General features: G+C 67.2%; 1 protein-coding gene across 4 annotated transcripts; it reads right to left on the bottom strand.

Annotated features, from left to right (window-relative positions):
- Positions 1–3,279: 3,279 nt before the first annotated feature.
- On the bottom strand, positions 3,280–14,758 carry LOC140658643 (phosphatidylinositol 3,4,5-trisphosphate 5-phosphatase 2-like). Of its 4 annotated transcripts, XM_072877314.1 has the most exons (28): positions 14,575–14,758; positions 13,942–14,394; positions 12,568–12,631; positions 11,581–11,719; positions 11,345–11,495; positions 11,083–11,223; positions 10,822–10,951; positions 10,404–10,490; positions 10,003–10,110; positions 9,798–9,912; positions 9,499–9,605; positions 9,178–9,280; positions 8,551–8,747; positions 8,165–8,282; positions 7,965–8,061; positions 7,664–7,802; positions 7,451–7,550; positions 7,115–7,203; positions 6,798–6,879; positions 6,605–6,694; positions 6,386–6,502; positions 6,204–6,292; positions 5,909–5,996; positions 5,522–5,677; positions 5,262–5,343; positions 4,665–5,184; positions 4,256–4,374; positions 3,280–3,402 (listed from the first exon to the last, which is right to left on the bottom strand). In XM_072877314.1, exons 2-28 carry the CDS (start codon positions 14,076–14,078, stop codon positions 3,348–3,350), a joined length of 3,420 nt encoding a protein of 1,139 aa, XP_072733415.1. In that variant the 5' UTR covers positions 14,079–14,394; positions 14,575–14,758; the 3' UTR covers positions 3,280–3,347. The 4 variants fall into 4 exon arrangements, with proteins under 4 accessions (XP_072733415.1, XP_072733413.1, XP_072733412.1 ...); XM_072877312.1 differs by lacking the exon at positions 3,280–3,402 and having other exon boundaries at positions 4,020–4,374; positions 10,864–10,951; XM_072877311.1 differs by lacking the exon at positions 3,280–3,402 and having other exon boundaries at positions 4,020–4,374.
- Between the last annotated feature and the right edge of the window lie 505 nt (positions 14,759–15,263).

Below are 15,263 nucleotides of genomic sequence, written 5' to 3' on the forward strand. Positions count from 1 at the left end.
AAAGCCAATGCCCATGACATAGGTCAACAAACAACTAAGATGAAGAAGCCAATAAATACAAACATAATAATCTGGTGTAAGAAACACATAAGGAAAAAGAGCCTGAGTAGATGCGTGGTGCCGAGCTGCTTGGAGGAGAGCGCAGGTACGTGGCTTCTGCCAGCTGATAAAGCCCGAGCACGGTCAGGGTCAGCACTCAGCAGTGTGATTTAACCATTCCTAAGCAAGCTTCCTTTGGGGATAACCACTAAAAAATAACAATGCGAAAGAAGATGACATTTGGCAAGCTTTATCTCAACAGGTTTCCTGCTTCCTCATCTTAGTCGTGATCAAAATCAGTGGTTTAAATTACTGATTCACATCAGTCCACCCTGAGGACACGTCACCGCCAGACCCGTTCCTACTCCTTGCTGACGTCCCCAGCAAGGCTCTCCCTGGCCACAGCCTCTCCAGCGTTGGCTTTTCAAGGAGGGACCGACTGCAGCCATGGTGGGGTCTGAGCCAAGCGTTCGGGCTCGCTTGGAGCGGGAGGTGGGAGGCACTGCCGGGAAAGGACATGGAGCTGGGAAGGCGATGCCTGCTCCTGCCCTGCCTGTTTTGTGGATGCACGAGGGCTGCGATGCTGGGGAATCCCTTGCCCACGGCAAGCACATCTCCCTGCGAGCTGGCCCCCGCACATGCCCGGGGAAGCAGCGAGGGGTCCTGCAAAACACCCGCACAGCCATCCGCCAGCGGGAAGGGGCAGGCGCCGGCCACGGGGCCGTGTGTTGGGGGGCATGTGCTGCCCTTGGCCCTTTGCCGCAGGAACGGGAGCTCTGCCTTGGCTCCCAGCCCTGCGGCTGTGCCCAGCCTGAAGCCATCCTTCAGCCCCACGTGCAGCACCGGCCCCGGTGGGAGCCGGCAGCCGCCCCCATCCGGGGTGCCCCCAGCCCGGGGTGCCCCAGCAGCTGGCTCAGGCTGCCTGCCCTGGGGATTTATGGGGGCGTTGGAAAGGCACCAATAAAATGAATGAGTGGGGCAGCACCGAAGGCAGACTCTGCCCCGGAGACAAAGTCCTGCCCGCTGGCAGGACGGGACAGGGGGTCGGGGATGGTGGTGTAGCGGGCAGGAGCTTTGGAGAGGGGACAGGAGAGTGGATTTTGGAAGGGAGTGAGCAGCCACCAAGGGATACGGGGCTGGGCGAGCCTGGGACCGGCTGCCACAGGAGCACGGGAAAAACAGGGCTTTTCTTCTCACCTAAGCTCTTGGAAATTGCAAAACAAGGGGAAATTATGCAAAACATCCTGCAGAAGGACCCTTGTCCCTAATCGTCACATGGTTTGTGCAGCCAAAGCCCCGGCACAAGTTGAGCATGACCTAATTTCTTTTCGATCCTTCCTTTCGGCTGCAAGAGCAGGCAAAGCATGATCTGCCCGTGCTGCTCGGGCACCGGGGATGCCAGCGGGGCCGGGTGCTTCCCTTGCTGTCCGGCACGTCCCCTGCTCCGAGGTGACCCCCTTTCTCAGCGGGGTGGGAGGTGAGGGTTTCCTTTTGCCTTTGGGTGGGCTGTCCCTGTCCCTGTCCCTCCGCCTCCCCAGGGAAGGGCAGGAGCCTGACGCTGCAGCAGCCCAAGGGGCAGCTTCGCCCTGCAAGGAGGCAGTGATTTGGGGGATGGCAAGGAAGATGAAGGAGAGGAGGTGGCCGCACCAGGAATGATGAAGGCCCTTGGGGAGGGAGGAAGGCAGTAGCATGTTAGGGAGGAGGATGCACGGAGGGATTTGGGGATGGCGGAGGGATGGAGAGAACTGGCTGACCCCCACCCCACCCCCATCCAGCCCCGGGCATCCCACCTCTGTCCCTCATGGGGCCAAAGCTGCTCCCCACAGGGCCCCCCAAAGCCCGGCTGGGTGTGCGTGGCCACGTCATGGCTATGGTGGGGCTGTCCTGGCTGCTGCCCTCCACCAGGCACGGGCTGCCCCGGCTCACCTGCGGTCCTGGGCTGGGCAGCTCTCAGGATCGGGGCTCCCCCGGGGAGCGCCTGCGCCCCACGGGGCCGGGGGCCATGCTGGCGGGGCTGCGGGCTGCCCGTTGCTGCGCTGTGCCGTCCGTGCCCGCTCCTGCTCGCCCGCCACTGGGAGCAAAGTGCCCGGGAGAGGCAGGGCTGGAGGCGGGCGGAGGCGGGGGCAGGAGCCCGCAGTGTCCTTGCCCGCACCCCTGCCCGCACCCCTGCCCGCCCCAGGGGCTGCCTGCAGGGCTCACCCTACTGCACTCCCGTCCCATCCATCGCCCTCGCAGGCTTTGGGCCATCTGCAGCCCCCGCAGCAGCCCCCCAGACATGGAACGTGTGGGCCTCACCCATGGGGTCGCAGCCTTTTCCCAGTGGGGGACAAGGACCCTTGGCCATGGGGACCACGGGCCCTCACTCATGGAGACCACGGCTCCTCAACCACGGGCGCCATAGCCCTGCGTCCGTGGGGACCACAGCCCCCTGCCCATGGGGACCATGGCCCCTTGCCCGCCCCAGGGCAGCCTCCCTGCCCCACTGGGGCCACAGGGCTCCCAGCAGTGCCCGCACCCCGGGGTGCTGCCCTGCTGGCACCCCAGCCCTGCGGGGCAATCCTGGGGACAAAGGTGGCCACTGCCACCTTGAGGCCAGCCTGGGCATAGTGTCCCCAAAAACGGGGCCACCTCAGGTGTCGCAGCAGCCGGGGCCCTGCCGGATCGGGTTGTCCCTGTGTTTTGGGGGAAGCGTGTGCCCCCACTGCCTGCAGAGCCGTTCCCGGTCCGGGGGGATTTAACTCCTTTGCGAGCGTGCAGGTGGGCGAAGGGTGGGTGCCACACAAACACGTCAGCGTCGCGATGAACGAGGCACGGTGGGGGTGAACGGGTGCACCCTGAGACGCGGGGGACCGTGGCCACGAGCGGGCCGGCTCGGGTGAGCAGAGGTGCAAGGGGCAGCCCGGGGATGCTCAGCTGCAGAGGCAGAGCGTGGGGGACCGCTGGCGTGCAGGGCTGAGCAGGCAGAGCCGGCACGTTCGGGGGGGAACCGTGCCACCGCAAGCACCCGCCGAGGGCAGAGCCAGCCCAGCCCTGGGTGGGAGCCCCACGGGACACCAGGCAAGGGCAGCCTCGAGGGCTGGGGTTTGCGGGGTCCCAAATTAAACAGTGGGAGGCAGGGGGCGATGCTCCTGGAGCAGCCGAGGCACCGGCAGCCAGTACTCTCCCCACATGGCTTGCCTCGGCTTGGCACCCTCACTCCTTGCCCCTGCACAGAACCAGGCGTTGCACACACGCACCCCAGTGTCCCTGAGACTTTATTCTGGATGGGGATAGCAAGGGGCATCTCGTAAGGAAATGGCACCGCAGCCTCAGGAGCGGCTGCTGTAGAAGTCCTCTGGGAACGCTGTCCGACCGGGGCTGAGCCTGGGGAGGAGGGAGCAGCTGCTGAGGCTGAAGGCATGAGGGTGTGCGGGGCTGGGCTGGCCACACATGCTGCTGTGCCCTTGCCGGCTGCACTTCGGCCACCCGGAGAGGCTGAGCCTCGAGGTCCAAAGCACCCAGCAGTCCCCACTTCCCAAGTGGCCTCAATATCTCCCCTGTCCCCCGTCCCTCCTCGCTGGTGGGGCTCAGCGTGGTCCTTCCATCGCTTTGGGGAGGGAGGATGGAGACAGGCGGCGAGACCTGGAAAGTGTCCGTCCCAATGGCCGCAGGAGCCTTCTGAGACTTTCCAACTGAGAAACACCAGTTGCTTGCTGGTGAGGCCAGGCAAGTTGGGAGCATGGCCAATAGGTCCAGCCCTGGGTGCCTGCCTGCCCGGTCCTCCTTGGCAGCTCTCTGCCCATCCCGGGAGCTCCACAGAGGAGAGCGCAGGCGGGTGCTGGGGTGGGGATAGGTGTTCTAGTCGCTGGGTCCGAGGTCAGGTCTCCACGGCAGGCTCACCGCAGTGCTCTCGCCGAGCTTGCCGTGGACGAGCTGGGGATGGGTCGGGCTGAGCAGCCCGGCCTCCAGCAGGTCCCGCTGCGTGACATCTCTGCGCACACGGCGAGGGACAGCAAGCACTGGGGGAGCCACCGAGAGGGAGCGGGGAGCCCGCACGGCCCCGGGCATCCGCGGAGATCTGGGGACTTGATATCCTCCTGCCCCTGCCCTGCTGCATGCCCACCCCGAGGCTCATCTCTCTTCCCCCTCAGGGCATGGGGCTCTGCCAGGGACCCCAGGGCCACAGGAGCTGGCCCGCACCGTGCCCCCCTTTCCGAGCTCCAGGGCCTGGGTGTACCTGAAGATCTCCAGGTGGTCCCAGCCACGCTCCTGCAGCCCTTCCACATCCTGTTGCAAGCCGAGGTGGCCCAGGCACCCACCAACGCTGCGGGACCGCTCGCCCCTGTCGCAGGGCCACTGGGGAAAGAAGAACAAGGACACACGCCAGCAGCGTCACACCAGGGCCACGAAGTCCCCACCTTCCCGTCCTCACCCCATGTGCATGAACCGGGTACATTGCTGCTCCTCCACCTTCCACCGCATCCCACTGCCTGCGCCGTGGTGGCTCCACCAGGCAGAGCACCGCCATGGGGATGGGACCCGGCATCTGCTGGTGGCCCCACGGCCAAATGCAGGTCCCCTCCCCTCCCTGAGCTCCCCAAGCCCCCCGGCTGAGGTCCAGAGCCCCACGGGAACCACAGCAGTACCTCTCCAGGGCGGCCATGCTGGCGAGCATCCGGCATGCACCTCGGCACCTCCCGGCAGGGCCGCGGCGGCGGCTCCAGGGCGCCGTGGGTCTGGTGCAGCAGGGTCTTCTGGCTGTCCCCTCTGCGCTCAGGGGACGCCCGGTCCAGCTGGCTCAGGCAGGTGGCCATGTGCAGCGCCGTCAGCGAGCAGTCGCCCAGCCCCGGTGCGTCCCTCACCAACACAGCCGATTTGGGTCTCTTCTGCTGGCCCACGCCGGGGGGGCTAAGCGGGTGCCCACGGGATGGGGCCCCTGGCACACAGCGGGGCCGGCCGCCCCACCGCTCCTCCTCTGAGGGCGAAGGGACCCGTGCCCTGAGGGGACTCCGGCGCCGCTGGCCCTCGGCCAGGCTCTCCGCCTGCTTGTTGTGGGCTTCGCCCGCGCTGGGGGCCGGCGCCCATGCATTGGGGACCCCCTCGAAGATGAAGTAGGCTGGGTTGGTGTAGCCGGCAGCTGACTCCGGGAGGCTGCGGGGCCGGCTCCTGCGAAGCACAGCGGGAGAGGGCTCAGCATCGCCCCACGGCCAGGGCTCGTGGTGGGGCTGAGCCCAGGTGGGTACCTGAGGCGCTGCACGGGGGGCTTGGGACACGCTGGGGCATCTGCCGCCGGCTCGGCATCCTCCTCCTCGAAGCTGATCCACTCTGCAAAGGCACCGAAGTCTGGCCTCTCTCCACTGGGCACTGCACGGCCCCTGCCCACGGCCAGGGTCCAGGAGGGCAGCATGGGCATGGGCAGCTCTCAGCCATGCCGTGCCCGAGCGTGGCCCTGAGTCCCCATGCCCAGGGTGACGGGAGGGGGCTGGTGCGTGGCCGCCTTTACCGTAGAGCCTCTCGCGGGTGCTGTGCCTGTCCTTGGGGACCCGGACCTTCATCCAGCCGCGCATGGAGCCCGTCTCCTCGCCGCGGTGGAAGAGGAAGGTCTCGAACTGCTGGGCCATGCTGCCGATCATTGACCTCATTGCGATGCAGCACTCGCCTGCAGGCACAGCACACGCCTGCGTTACCCCCCGCTCCGGGCAGCTCGGCGGGCAGGCAAGCCCCCCGTACGCAGCGGCACCCTGGAGCGGGGAGGGTGCCGGGGTCCCTCCTGCCAAGCTTCAGCTGCAAAACCTTCCACCCAGCAGGCTGTTAGCTGAGCCCTGCGGGGGCTATGCTTGGCACCCCCCATGCCACCATGGCGGCCCCCACGCCACCGTCCTGCACGCACCGTAGGACTCGCAGCTCTCCACACCCTTGATGCTGAGGAGCAGGTGCTGGTCCCCCAGGTACTCCAGGTCGGGCAGGATGGGGTTCAGCTGCACGCAGAGAGAGGGGTGCTCGGGGAGGGGTGTCGCAGGGTAGGGTGGCATAGGGGTGGCTCTGTCCTGGGGGGGACGGTGACAGCCCCCGGCACCCCTTGGGGCTCAGGGTACGGAGCCAGCAGGAGGGATGGGGAAGAGGAGGGAGGAGGATGCTCGAGGACCAGGGGGGGCCAGCGTCTGCCCACCCGCCCCAGTGCGTACCACGGGCAGATGCTTTGCAGACCAGCCCAGCTTGAGGAAGCCGGGGATGTCGCAGCTCTGGGAGGTGTTCTCCCCGCTCCGCTGGGCCTCTGCCGGGGAAGAGCAGGGGACACAGCTCCAGCTGGGGCCGGCTCGCCCCCCCGGCACAGCCCCGGCACCCCGGCCCCGCGGGGCCACCTCACCCTCCAGGCAGTAGGAGTGAAACTCGATGTAGCACTTGCTGCGGCTGGCTGTTTTCACGATCACCTCGATGCTCTCCCACTCGATGCAGGCCAGGGGCTCGGGGCCAGATCCGGGAGCTGCAGGCAGGTACTGGCGGGTCGGTGTGTGCCAGCCGAGCACCTGCAGCCAAGGCTCACCCCAAACCGGGCACGGGGGGTGACAGACCCCAAACCCCTTACCCTTCTTGGGCACAAACTGCGACGTCACTCCCACCTCGAAAGTGGCGAAGACAGGCGAGTGGTCGCTGGTCACGATGTCATCGGTGCAGCCTGGATGGTGGGAGGGGGCAGCTGGGTGACGGTCCCTGAGCCCCGGGGTCCTGGGCAGCGCTGGCCACCCCAGGGTTCCCCCCGGCCCCGGGGTCTCACTCACCGTAGGAGTTACAGACAACGTGGGTCTCCGGGTGCGACTTCCACAGGATGCGGTCACACCACGAGGGGACATTGATCCTCATCTACAAATGGGGAAAGCAGCTGGCTTCGGTGCCCCCTTGGGTCTGGCTCCCCCCAGCCCAGAAAAGCAGCCCAGAAAGTCAGCTCCCTCCTGCCCAGACCCCCTTGGGGAGGGAACGGGCTGGCGGAGGCGTGAGGGCTGCACATCACCACGCAGCCCGCCCGGCACAGTCCGAGTCTGCCGTCCCTGTCCCCCGGTGATGTCCTGCAGCTTCGTGGGACGCTCCAGGAACTCACCCCCGTGGGCTTGAACTTCTGCCACATGTAGCTGTCCCGGGAGCCCCGCTCGTACCGGTACGTGGGCGGGAAGGAGATGTCACCCTCGCCTGGGAACCAAGACACAGAGGTGGCACAGGGCCAGCATCCCTGCCTGTCCCCACAGCTGCAACCAGCTGGGGAGAGTCCCCATGGGGTGTCATGGTCCCCATCCAGGGCTCACACCGATGGCTGGCACCCCTGGCCCCTCTGACTGTCCCCATGCTTGCGTGCTCTCGGGACGCAGAGCCCAGGGACCTGCCCCGAGGGGCTTGCATGGTGCACATTGATGTTCCCCAGGCTCGCCCCTGCACTCACTGAATCGCAGGAACACCTTGTTCTTCTCCCGTTCCAGGTTGAGCTGGTCGACAGCCAGGAGGGCTTCAAACTCCTTCTTGGTTATATGGGCAAGGATGTCCTGCGCCGGGAGAGGAAGGCATGGTGAGCCCCAGCTCCTCTCACCCCTGCGGCTGCACCAGCGCTGCCACCAGCGTGCCGCCGTCCCCAGCCGCAGTGCCTGCAGGGTCCCACCTGCACGTCCATGTCCAGGCGGTAGTTGAGGTCCCCGAACCAGAAGAGGTGGGTGAAGCGCAGGGTGAGGTCGAAGGCACTGAGCCGCTTGTCGCCCAGGACCAGGGAACGCAGGATGTCACTGTAGTTCTGGTTACGCCTAGGGGGGGGACAGCAGCACCGTGTGAGCCACCCCAGGGACACCTCATCCTCATCCTTCCCCTGCCAGGTGGGGACAGGGACAGCCCCACAGGGCTCCTCCAGCCCCCTGAGACACCCACCTGCCTCGGGGCAGCCCCGTCCCCCCACGCCCCTCCGTCACCTGTGGGTCTTCTCGCTGCCAGAGGCCAGGTGGCAGTTGACGAAGCCAAAGGAGGTCCCGTTGAAGAGGAAGGAGACGCCCACGGCTCCCTTATTCCCTGCAGGGATGTGCCAGGCACTGAGCTCTGGGGGGGCCCGGAGGTCCTGGGATGGCCCCCAGGCTGCCCCCTCCCTCTGGGGCATCCCCGTCCCCATCCCTACCCAGCGTGTTGGCGATCCCAGTTTTCACGCTGGAGGTATGGACGTGGCTGATGCGCCGCTCGTGCTCGGGCTTCACCAGCACCACGATCTTGATGCTCCAGAGGCATTGCAGGGCGACCTGCGGAGGGGCAACGTGGGTGGAGAAGCAGCAAGGTGAGCCAACCCATCCCTGAAAGGTGGCTCCTGCACGGAGGCCATGGGGCATAGGAGGTTCCCTGGGCTGCATTTAGGGCGGGAGAGGACCCTGGGTTTGGGGGTAAGAGCCCTGGGGCGATGGCTGCTGGCAACCAGCTCCCCGAGACTGCCGGGGGATGTCTTTAGCCTGCTCGGCACCGGGTGCCTCCCCAGGCACAGCCGGAGGGGTCCAGGCTGCGTCCTGACGTTACCACTCGGTAGTCGATGGTCATCAGGGTCTTCAGAGATGCGCGGAGGAACTCGACCCACTCGCGGTCGCCCAGGGAGTTCTCCTGGGTGCCGATAACGTAGATGTCGTGGGGGATGCAGGCAGTGGTCTCGTCCTGCGTGCGCCCCAAGCCCCTCGAGGTCAGCCAGGAGGCGAGGGAGCGGGGCGGCGGCGTGCTGCCTGTGGGCAGGGGACGGCGGGTCACCGGGGGGGGACAGCATGCCTGGCTTCCCGAGCTCCCCTCCAACCCCAGACCCTATGCATCTCCAGGAGCCACCGGGGACGGGAAGCATCGTGCCAGCCCCATGGCTCACCCATGCATGTCCCAGACTGACGCTGGGATTTACTGCTACCACCCAGAACTCTCCCAGTACCCCAGCTCCTCCATTTCCCTGACAGCCACTGGGCGAGTGGATCACGACGGGACGGGCAAACCCGAAAGCGGCCAGGTTGGGGTCTTCTCCAGCCTCCTCCTCCCACTGAAGACCAGCTTGGACCTCAGGTTTCCTGGGGCAGGTCCCTGAAGCCCTCACCTCCCAAAACGCACCCAGGCTCACGACAAGCCATGACAGCCTCCCAAGGACAATGCGACCTTATCCTGGCCCCTTACCCATGTTCCATGTCCCGACGTACACTGAGATGAGGTCAGGCTCGTCCAGGTTGGAGTGCTGGATCTTCATCAGCTGCAGCAGCTGGCAAAAGGCCTCTCGCTTCTGTGGGACGATACGGGTGTCTTAGGGTCCCAAAGGGGAGCCAGGAGTTGCAGCACCCCAGAAGGTGCCGGTGCTGGGGTCATGGGGACGTCACCCCCAGGCATAGGAGCCGGCTTGCAGGGGTGGTCTCAACCCTGAGACCACTCATTTCCCGCATTGCTACATAACGGGTCTGCATTCCCCCAGGACACCCCGTGAGCGCAGCCGGCGCCGCTTACCCGGGCGCTGAGGAAGACAAAGTCTCTGCTCAGGCTCCTCTGCGGCTCCCGGTCGTACACCAGCCTCACCTTGCTCTGCACGCTCTGGTATTTGATCAGCTGCAGGACTGAACGCCGGGCATGAGGGGGGCAATGGTGGTCCCCCACCTCCTGCCGTGGGGGCAGCAGGCAGTGTGGGATGGGGGCTTGGGGTGCAACTGGGTCTGCAGCCCATCACTCTGGCATCAGGCCTGCGCCAGGGAATCCCATGGCCCCGTAGCGCCCCATCGGCGGCCGGTGGGGGGTCAGCAGCCCCTTACTTTTGTCCTGCGGGATGGTCTCCTCTGGGGACCCACTGCCCGCCTTGGTGATGGCCACCGTGCCCGACTCCACGTCCACCGTCAGGGCTGCCCGCTGTGACTTGCCCATCTTCACCTGCAGACGGGGATGCGGTTCCCAGGTCGGCCCCGCGCCTGCCCTGCCCAAGCAGCGATGCCGGGGCCCCACCACGTCCCCCGCCCTCACCTCGAAGCTCTGCACGGCCAGGGGCTTGGCGGCTGGCGGGGGGACTGCCACCACACTGGGCAGCGCCAGGTTGTGCCTCGACACCGTCTCCTGCAGCGACTTCAGCACCTACGGGAGAGACGGGCACTGGTCTGGGGACACTGGGCTAACTGGGAGCGCTGGTCACCCAGCCTGTCCTGCCCCGAGGGGACCCCGGGGCTGTGCCACCGCCGGCAGCTTGCTTTGCTGGAGGGTTTAATTTAGGTGAGGGGTTTGCTGGAGCAGAGTGAGGTTCTCCAGCCCAGGGCACCGGCAGAGCCAGGCGGTGGCCATGGTTAGCAGTGGCTGTGGTCAGCAGTGGCCGTGCTCCCCCTGCACCCATCCAGGCTTCCCCAGCCTGGCATCGCGGGGCGGGCAGGCACCTTCTTCTCCAGCGAAGAGAGGAGATGGTTGACGGTAGATATCTTGTTGAGGAGCAGCTCAAGGTCAGGATCGCTGGTCAGGAGACCCTGAGGGGAAGGACGGATATTTTTGGAGCAGCGCGGTGGCACTGGACCGGTGGATTCCTCCCTGCGGGTCCAGGCTGCACCCTGAGACGTGGGCATCCCTGGGGTCTGGCAGGAGAAGCAGCTTCCCCTCGCCACGTCCTGGACCAGGTGCAGGAATGAGTCCCTGCTTGTCCCAGGCCACGGGGAGCCGGGAACCCCGGCACACACAGCACCCAGGGACCACCGGCAGCACCATGGGGTGTGCAGCACCTTTGGGTGCCAACAGGCACCAAAACCGCCCCAACCACCTCCCCCGCAGACCAGCTGCACCCAGTCACATGCGACAAGGCACCTGCGGGCAGCTGGGGGCTGCGGCGGCCCGAAGGGGGCTCACCTGCTCCCTGGCTGGGCTGCGAGGGGACGCAGGGGGGTCGAACACCCTGGCCAGGGTCTCCAGACCCGCCAGCGTGAAGTCGATCTCACTGCGGAGGAGAGGAGCAGGTGAGAGCCAGCGCAGACATCTCCTGAGCCTCGGTGGAGATGCTCCGCCACCATGAAGGGGACGGGGATGAGGTAGGTGGCCCCGGGGGCTGGTCCCCGCCGGGACACTCGCCTGTGCAGCGCCCGGCAGGCGGTGACGAGTGCGGTGCTGAGATGGCGCAGCTGCGGGTGCCCGTGGCGGAGCGCCTCCAGGTCCAGCTGCAGGTGGTGGTTCAGGTACTCGGCCATGAAGCCCATGAAGTCGCTGGCCGGGCTGCAAAGGCGGGTGAGCATCTTTGGAAAGATCTCCCGCCAGGGTGCCAGCATGGCAAGGGAGGGGTGGCCGTGCCCACCCCATCGCCTCCAGCAGCCTGGGGTGGGCAGGGGCACGTTACCTGCTGTGCACCTGCTCCTGCAGCCTCTGGTGCAGCTTCTGCGAGATGTGGGTCCGGCCGGCGATGGGAGCGCTGAGCCACGCGCCCGCCCCGGCTCCCCCAGCCGGGCCCGCGCTCGCCGCGTGCCCACCGCCTCGGCCGTCCTCCCCGTCTGCGGGCAGAGGACAGCCGGCTCAGCGGGACCCCCTCCCCGCTCGCAGCCTGGCGCGGTCCCCACTGCCCCCTCCCCGGCTCACCCGAGTCCTCGTCGGCCGCCTGCCTCGCCCGGTGCACGGGGTAGAGCAGGGGCGTCACCAGCCCGTTGTTGGGCTGCTGGTAGGCGCCGATCAGGTCGGGGAGGGTGCGGAAGCACTTGGCCTGGATGCCCTGGATGGTCTGGGGAGGCAGAGAGGGGGCAAACACCATCACGTCCCCCTCTTCACCAGCTCCGCGTGCCAGGGCAGCCCCTCGCCAGGCTGCGGACCAGCCTGCCATGTCGAGCGGGTCTGTCCCCCAAAATGTGCCCACGGTGAGCTGTAGGTGCCAGCTGGACGCCGGCCCCATGGGGAGCTCACCCCGGCCCCTGGCAGGGCAGCAGAGCAAGGAGAGGAGTGCAGAGACATCTGCCTCAGGCAGCAGACAGGGATGCTCCCTAGGGACCCTCGGGATGCTCTTTTTAGGGTGTTAGAAGGGGTGGCTGCAGAGAGCCAGGTACCAGGAGAAACTGTGAAGTGACACCAAAGAGAGGAAGCGAGGCCGAGCCAGCGGCCAGGACAGACATTGTGGGGACAGATGCCGCGGCGATCAGTCCTGTGTGGCCAGGCCGGGGCAGGGGACAGTGGCAGGAAGGGGACAAGCGTTTTGCTGCGCTGCCTCGGCAGGCTGGCAGCAGCCGTGGAGCCAGCGGGGAGGCAGCCTTCCCAGACGGCCCCGTGCCGAAGGGGTGGCTGCAAAGTGCTCGCATCCTGCCGTGCTGGGTGTTGCAGGCAGCTCGTGCAAAAAGCAAACCGCACCGCTTGCTCGCAGCGCTGGCGTGTCAGCGAGGGCAGGCGGACGCCACCTCTCCGGGCGCTGCACGGAGGCTGGCGGGGGAGTTGAGCACCCCAGCCCCTTCGCACCTGCATCCTGCCTGTGCCCCCGCTTGCAGCTGGTGGCCACCCCAGCACAGTGCCCAGAGCTGTTAGCCGGGGCAGGGAGCACACTCCAGCGGCACCCAGCCTCTGGGCACCCGCCGCTGCACCCACCTGGACAGAGAGCAGCCCCTCGTCATCAGGGAGGATGCGGTAGGTGTGGACATGCCGCTGGAACCTGGGAGAGAGCAGACGAGGGTCCCCCATCGCGCCCCCCACGACACACGTGGCTGCGGTGGGGGGTGCCTGGCACCCAGCCCTGATGCAAACGCCCCGTCCCCTCTGCAGAGAGAGGAACTGAGCTCTCATTTCTGGAAATAAAAGCATCACCCTCAGCTCTGGGTCTGTACTCGTTTGCAGGGGAGGATGCGCGGTGTACCCCTGCCTCCAAACAGCACTCTGCCTGCAGTGGGCACGGCCACGGCACAGCCACGGCACGCCGGGCGCTCAGCCACGTCTCTGCCAGCATTCGCTGTGGTACCTACGGCCCCGTGGCTCCACACGGCACCGAGGGGTTTTGGCCAGACAGAGCCCGGCGCTGCGCTCCCCGTGGCTGCGACACCACAGTCGTACTTGCTCCGAGGCCGCTGCACATCCCTGCCCGTGCCACCATCCCGTCTGGCATCGGCCTGACCTCTGACTCGGCGCCGGGATGCTGGCAGAGCTGGGGCGGCTGCCGGCTGCACCCCCGGCGTGCCCCGCACCCCCCCGACACCCCTCAGCACCATGTGTTTGCAATTTGTCCCGTGTGCCGGGCCAGGCCAGCCGTAGGAAAGGGGGTGGCATCCTGCCAAAGCTGCCGAGGCGCCGCCCCGCGTGCTCCCCGCTGCAGATGTGTCTCTGGGCTGCAGGAAGGGTGCAGGCAGCAGGAAGGGTGCAAGCAGCCCCAGCAGCAATGCTCTCAGGGGCTGTAAGCCCGGTCCCAAGTGTGGAGATGGTGGGGGGCCCCGTGGGCGGCGGGGGATGCAGCCCTGAAGTCCCGGCATCTGAGATGTTAACAGCGGGTGTCACGGTCCGGATGCGGCCGCGTTGGGGGTTGGAGGGACAGGGGATGTTTGTTTTTGCAGAGGGAGGGCAATACGAGTCAGCCTCTCCTGCTCCCACGCACTGGGGCTGGGATGGCGGGCTGCCCGAAAGGGCTTGGCATGCCCTGGATTTCGGGTTCTCCCTTCAGCAGCCCTGGTGCCGGGCAGGGCTGCTGGCCCTGGCTTCTGCCTGCTCCCAAGGACACAGGGTTTTCCCCTGGTCCAACCTGGGGATCACCCGAAAACCCCTGTGCCAGAGAGCTGGCACCCTGCGCGCCCCACCGGCATCCCTTTCCACATCCCCTGCGGAAAAGAAGGATTTTCCACAAGGTTTTGGCAGTGCCAGCCTGAGGGGCAGTGCCGAGATTGCTGTGCCTGGAGCCTGGAGCGGGGAGAGGGACAGAGCAGCCCCGGCAAGGGACAAGAGAGAGAAGCCGCGAGCAGCAGCAGGCAGGTGACTCACAGGAGGCAGAGGGCATATGCCCCCGAGACCGACTCGCTGTCCCGCACCAGGAAGCAGCCGTCCCGCCCGGCCTTGGCCAGCAGCTCCTCCGCCACCACCCGGCTGATGTCCCGGTGGTACCAGCTTGCTGCTGCCATCCTCCGAAGTGGTGGGACACCAGCTGCACTGTGTCCCCGTCCCAGCCCCACATCGGGGCTCAGTGGCAGATGCTGGCCATTAGCTGGCCCACGGAGTCGGTTGAGGAAGGCGAAGGTGGGGGTGGTGTGGGGGGACCAGCCCCCCGGTACCCGAGCGAGCCAGTGGCTGGAGGTCCCAGCGGGTGATGTGCAGCCACCAAGGTGATGCTCATGGGGACGGGGTGCCCCGCAGGCAGGCAGCGTGGCAGGAGCAGGACCGGGGGGGCGGCTGGGGGAGGCTGGGGGTCCGGACACTCCTCATCGCAGGGGCTCCAGCCTGCGGGGTGCACGGGGACAGAGAGGGGCAGATCAGTGAACGGCTCTTTCCCGCGGGGGGATCACCCCGTGCTGCTGCCCCAGCCCCAGGGCCACCATCCTGCCCCGGTGCACGGCGAGGACAGGCCATGCTGGCATCCCGGCAGCACGCGGAGGCCCGGACCTCACCCGACACACTCACCGTCCCTCGCAGACACGGTGCGGGGCTCCTGCAGCTCTTGCGAGGTGCTGGGGGCAGCGAGCCGAGCTTTCGGGGTGCAGCCGAGCAGAGCGGAGCCGCGATGCTGCACCGGCCGCTCTCGGCTTCCTCCCGTGGGACGTGCCGGCGGCCCTGCCTGGCACACGCTGCCCGTCAGGGCGGCAGTGTGGGGTCAGGCAGCACCCACCCCGGTGCCCCCGCTCCCTGGCCCCTCCAGCCAGGCCCACCCGCTCGGTGCCCCGTGCCGCTCGCTCGGCACCACAGCGGCCGCCGTGCTCTTCCTCCTTCTCTGCGCTCTGCTCTCCCCAGCGCCAGGACCAGCCTCCTCGCTCCTCCTCCCGCTCTGGCCCCGCTACGGGGGGAAGCCTGCGGCTGAGCATGGCAGGGTGCAGGCAGGAGCAGTCCTGGAGCGGGGGCTCTGCTTCCACCCTGCTCCCCGCTGTTCATCTTCCCTGGGGGCGAGGGGTGATGGGGGGGGAGAACCCCATCCCTCGGGCAGAACCCCTGGAGAGGGGACTGCCAACGGCGTGGGACGGCAGCAAGCCCCTGGAATGTGTTTGGGGCGGTGGGTAGGTGGGCAGCTTGCGGGCAGCAGCCAAGCTGTCTGCTCCCGGGGAGCTTGCTGCCTGCACCGGGGCTTTGCCGTTTGCTGCCGGCCGCGCGGAGACGGA

Source organism: Ciconia boyciana, chromosome 12 (genome assembly GCF_034638445.1).
Source record: "Ciconia boyciana chromosome 12, ASM3463844v1, whole genome shotgun sequence".
NCBI lineage: Eukaryota > Metazoa > Chordata > Aves > Ciconiiformes > Ciconiidae > Ciconia > Ciconia boyciana.

Bases quoted from the DNA above. Each gene is read 5' to 3' on its own strand.
- LOC140658643 (XM_072877311.1), bottom strand. From the start codon at position 14,078: ATGGCAGCAGCAAGCTGGTACCACCGGGACATCAGCCGGGTGGTGGCG. The intron at 5,185-5,261 runs GTACCCACCTGG...TGTGCTTCGCAG, and splicing joins CCCCCCGTGCAGCGCCTCAG to GAGCCGGCCCCGCAGCCTCC. The intron at 4,375-4,664 runs GTACTGCTGTGG...TTCTTTCCCCAG, and splicing joins AGCATGGCCGCCCTGGAGAG to TGGCCCTGCGACAGGGGCGA.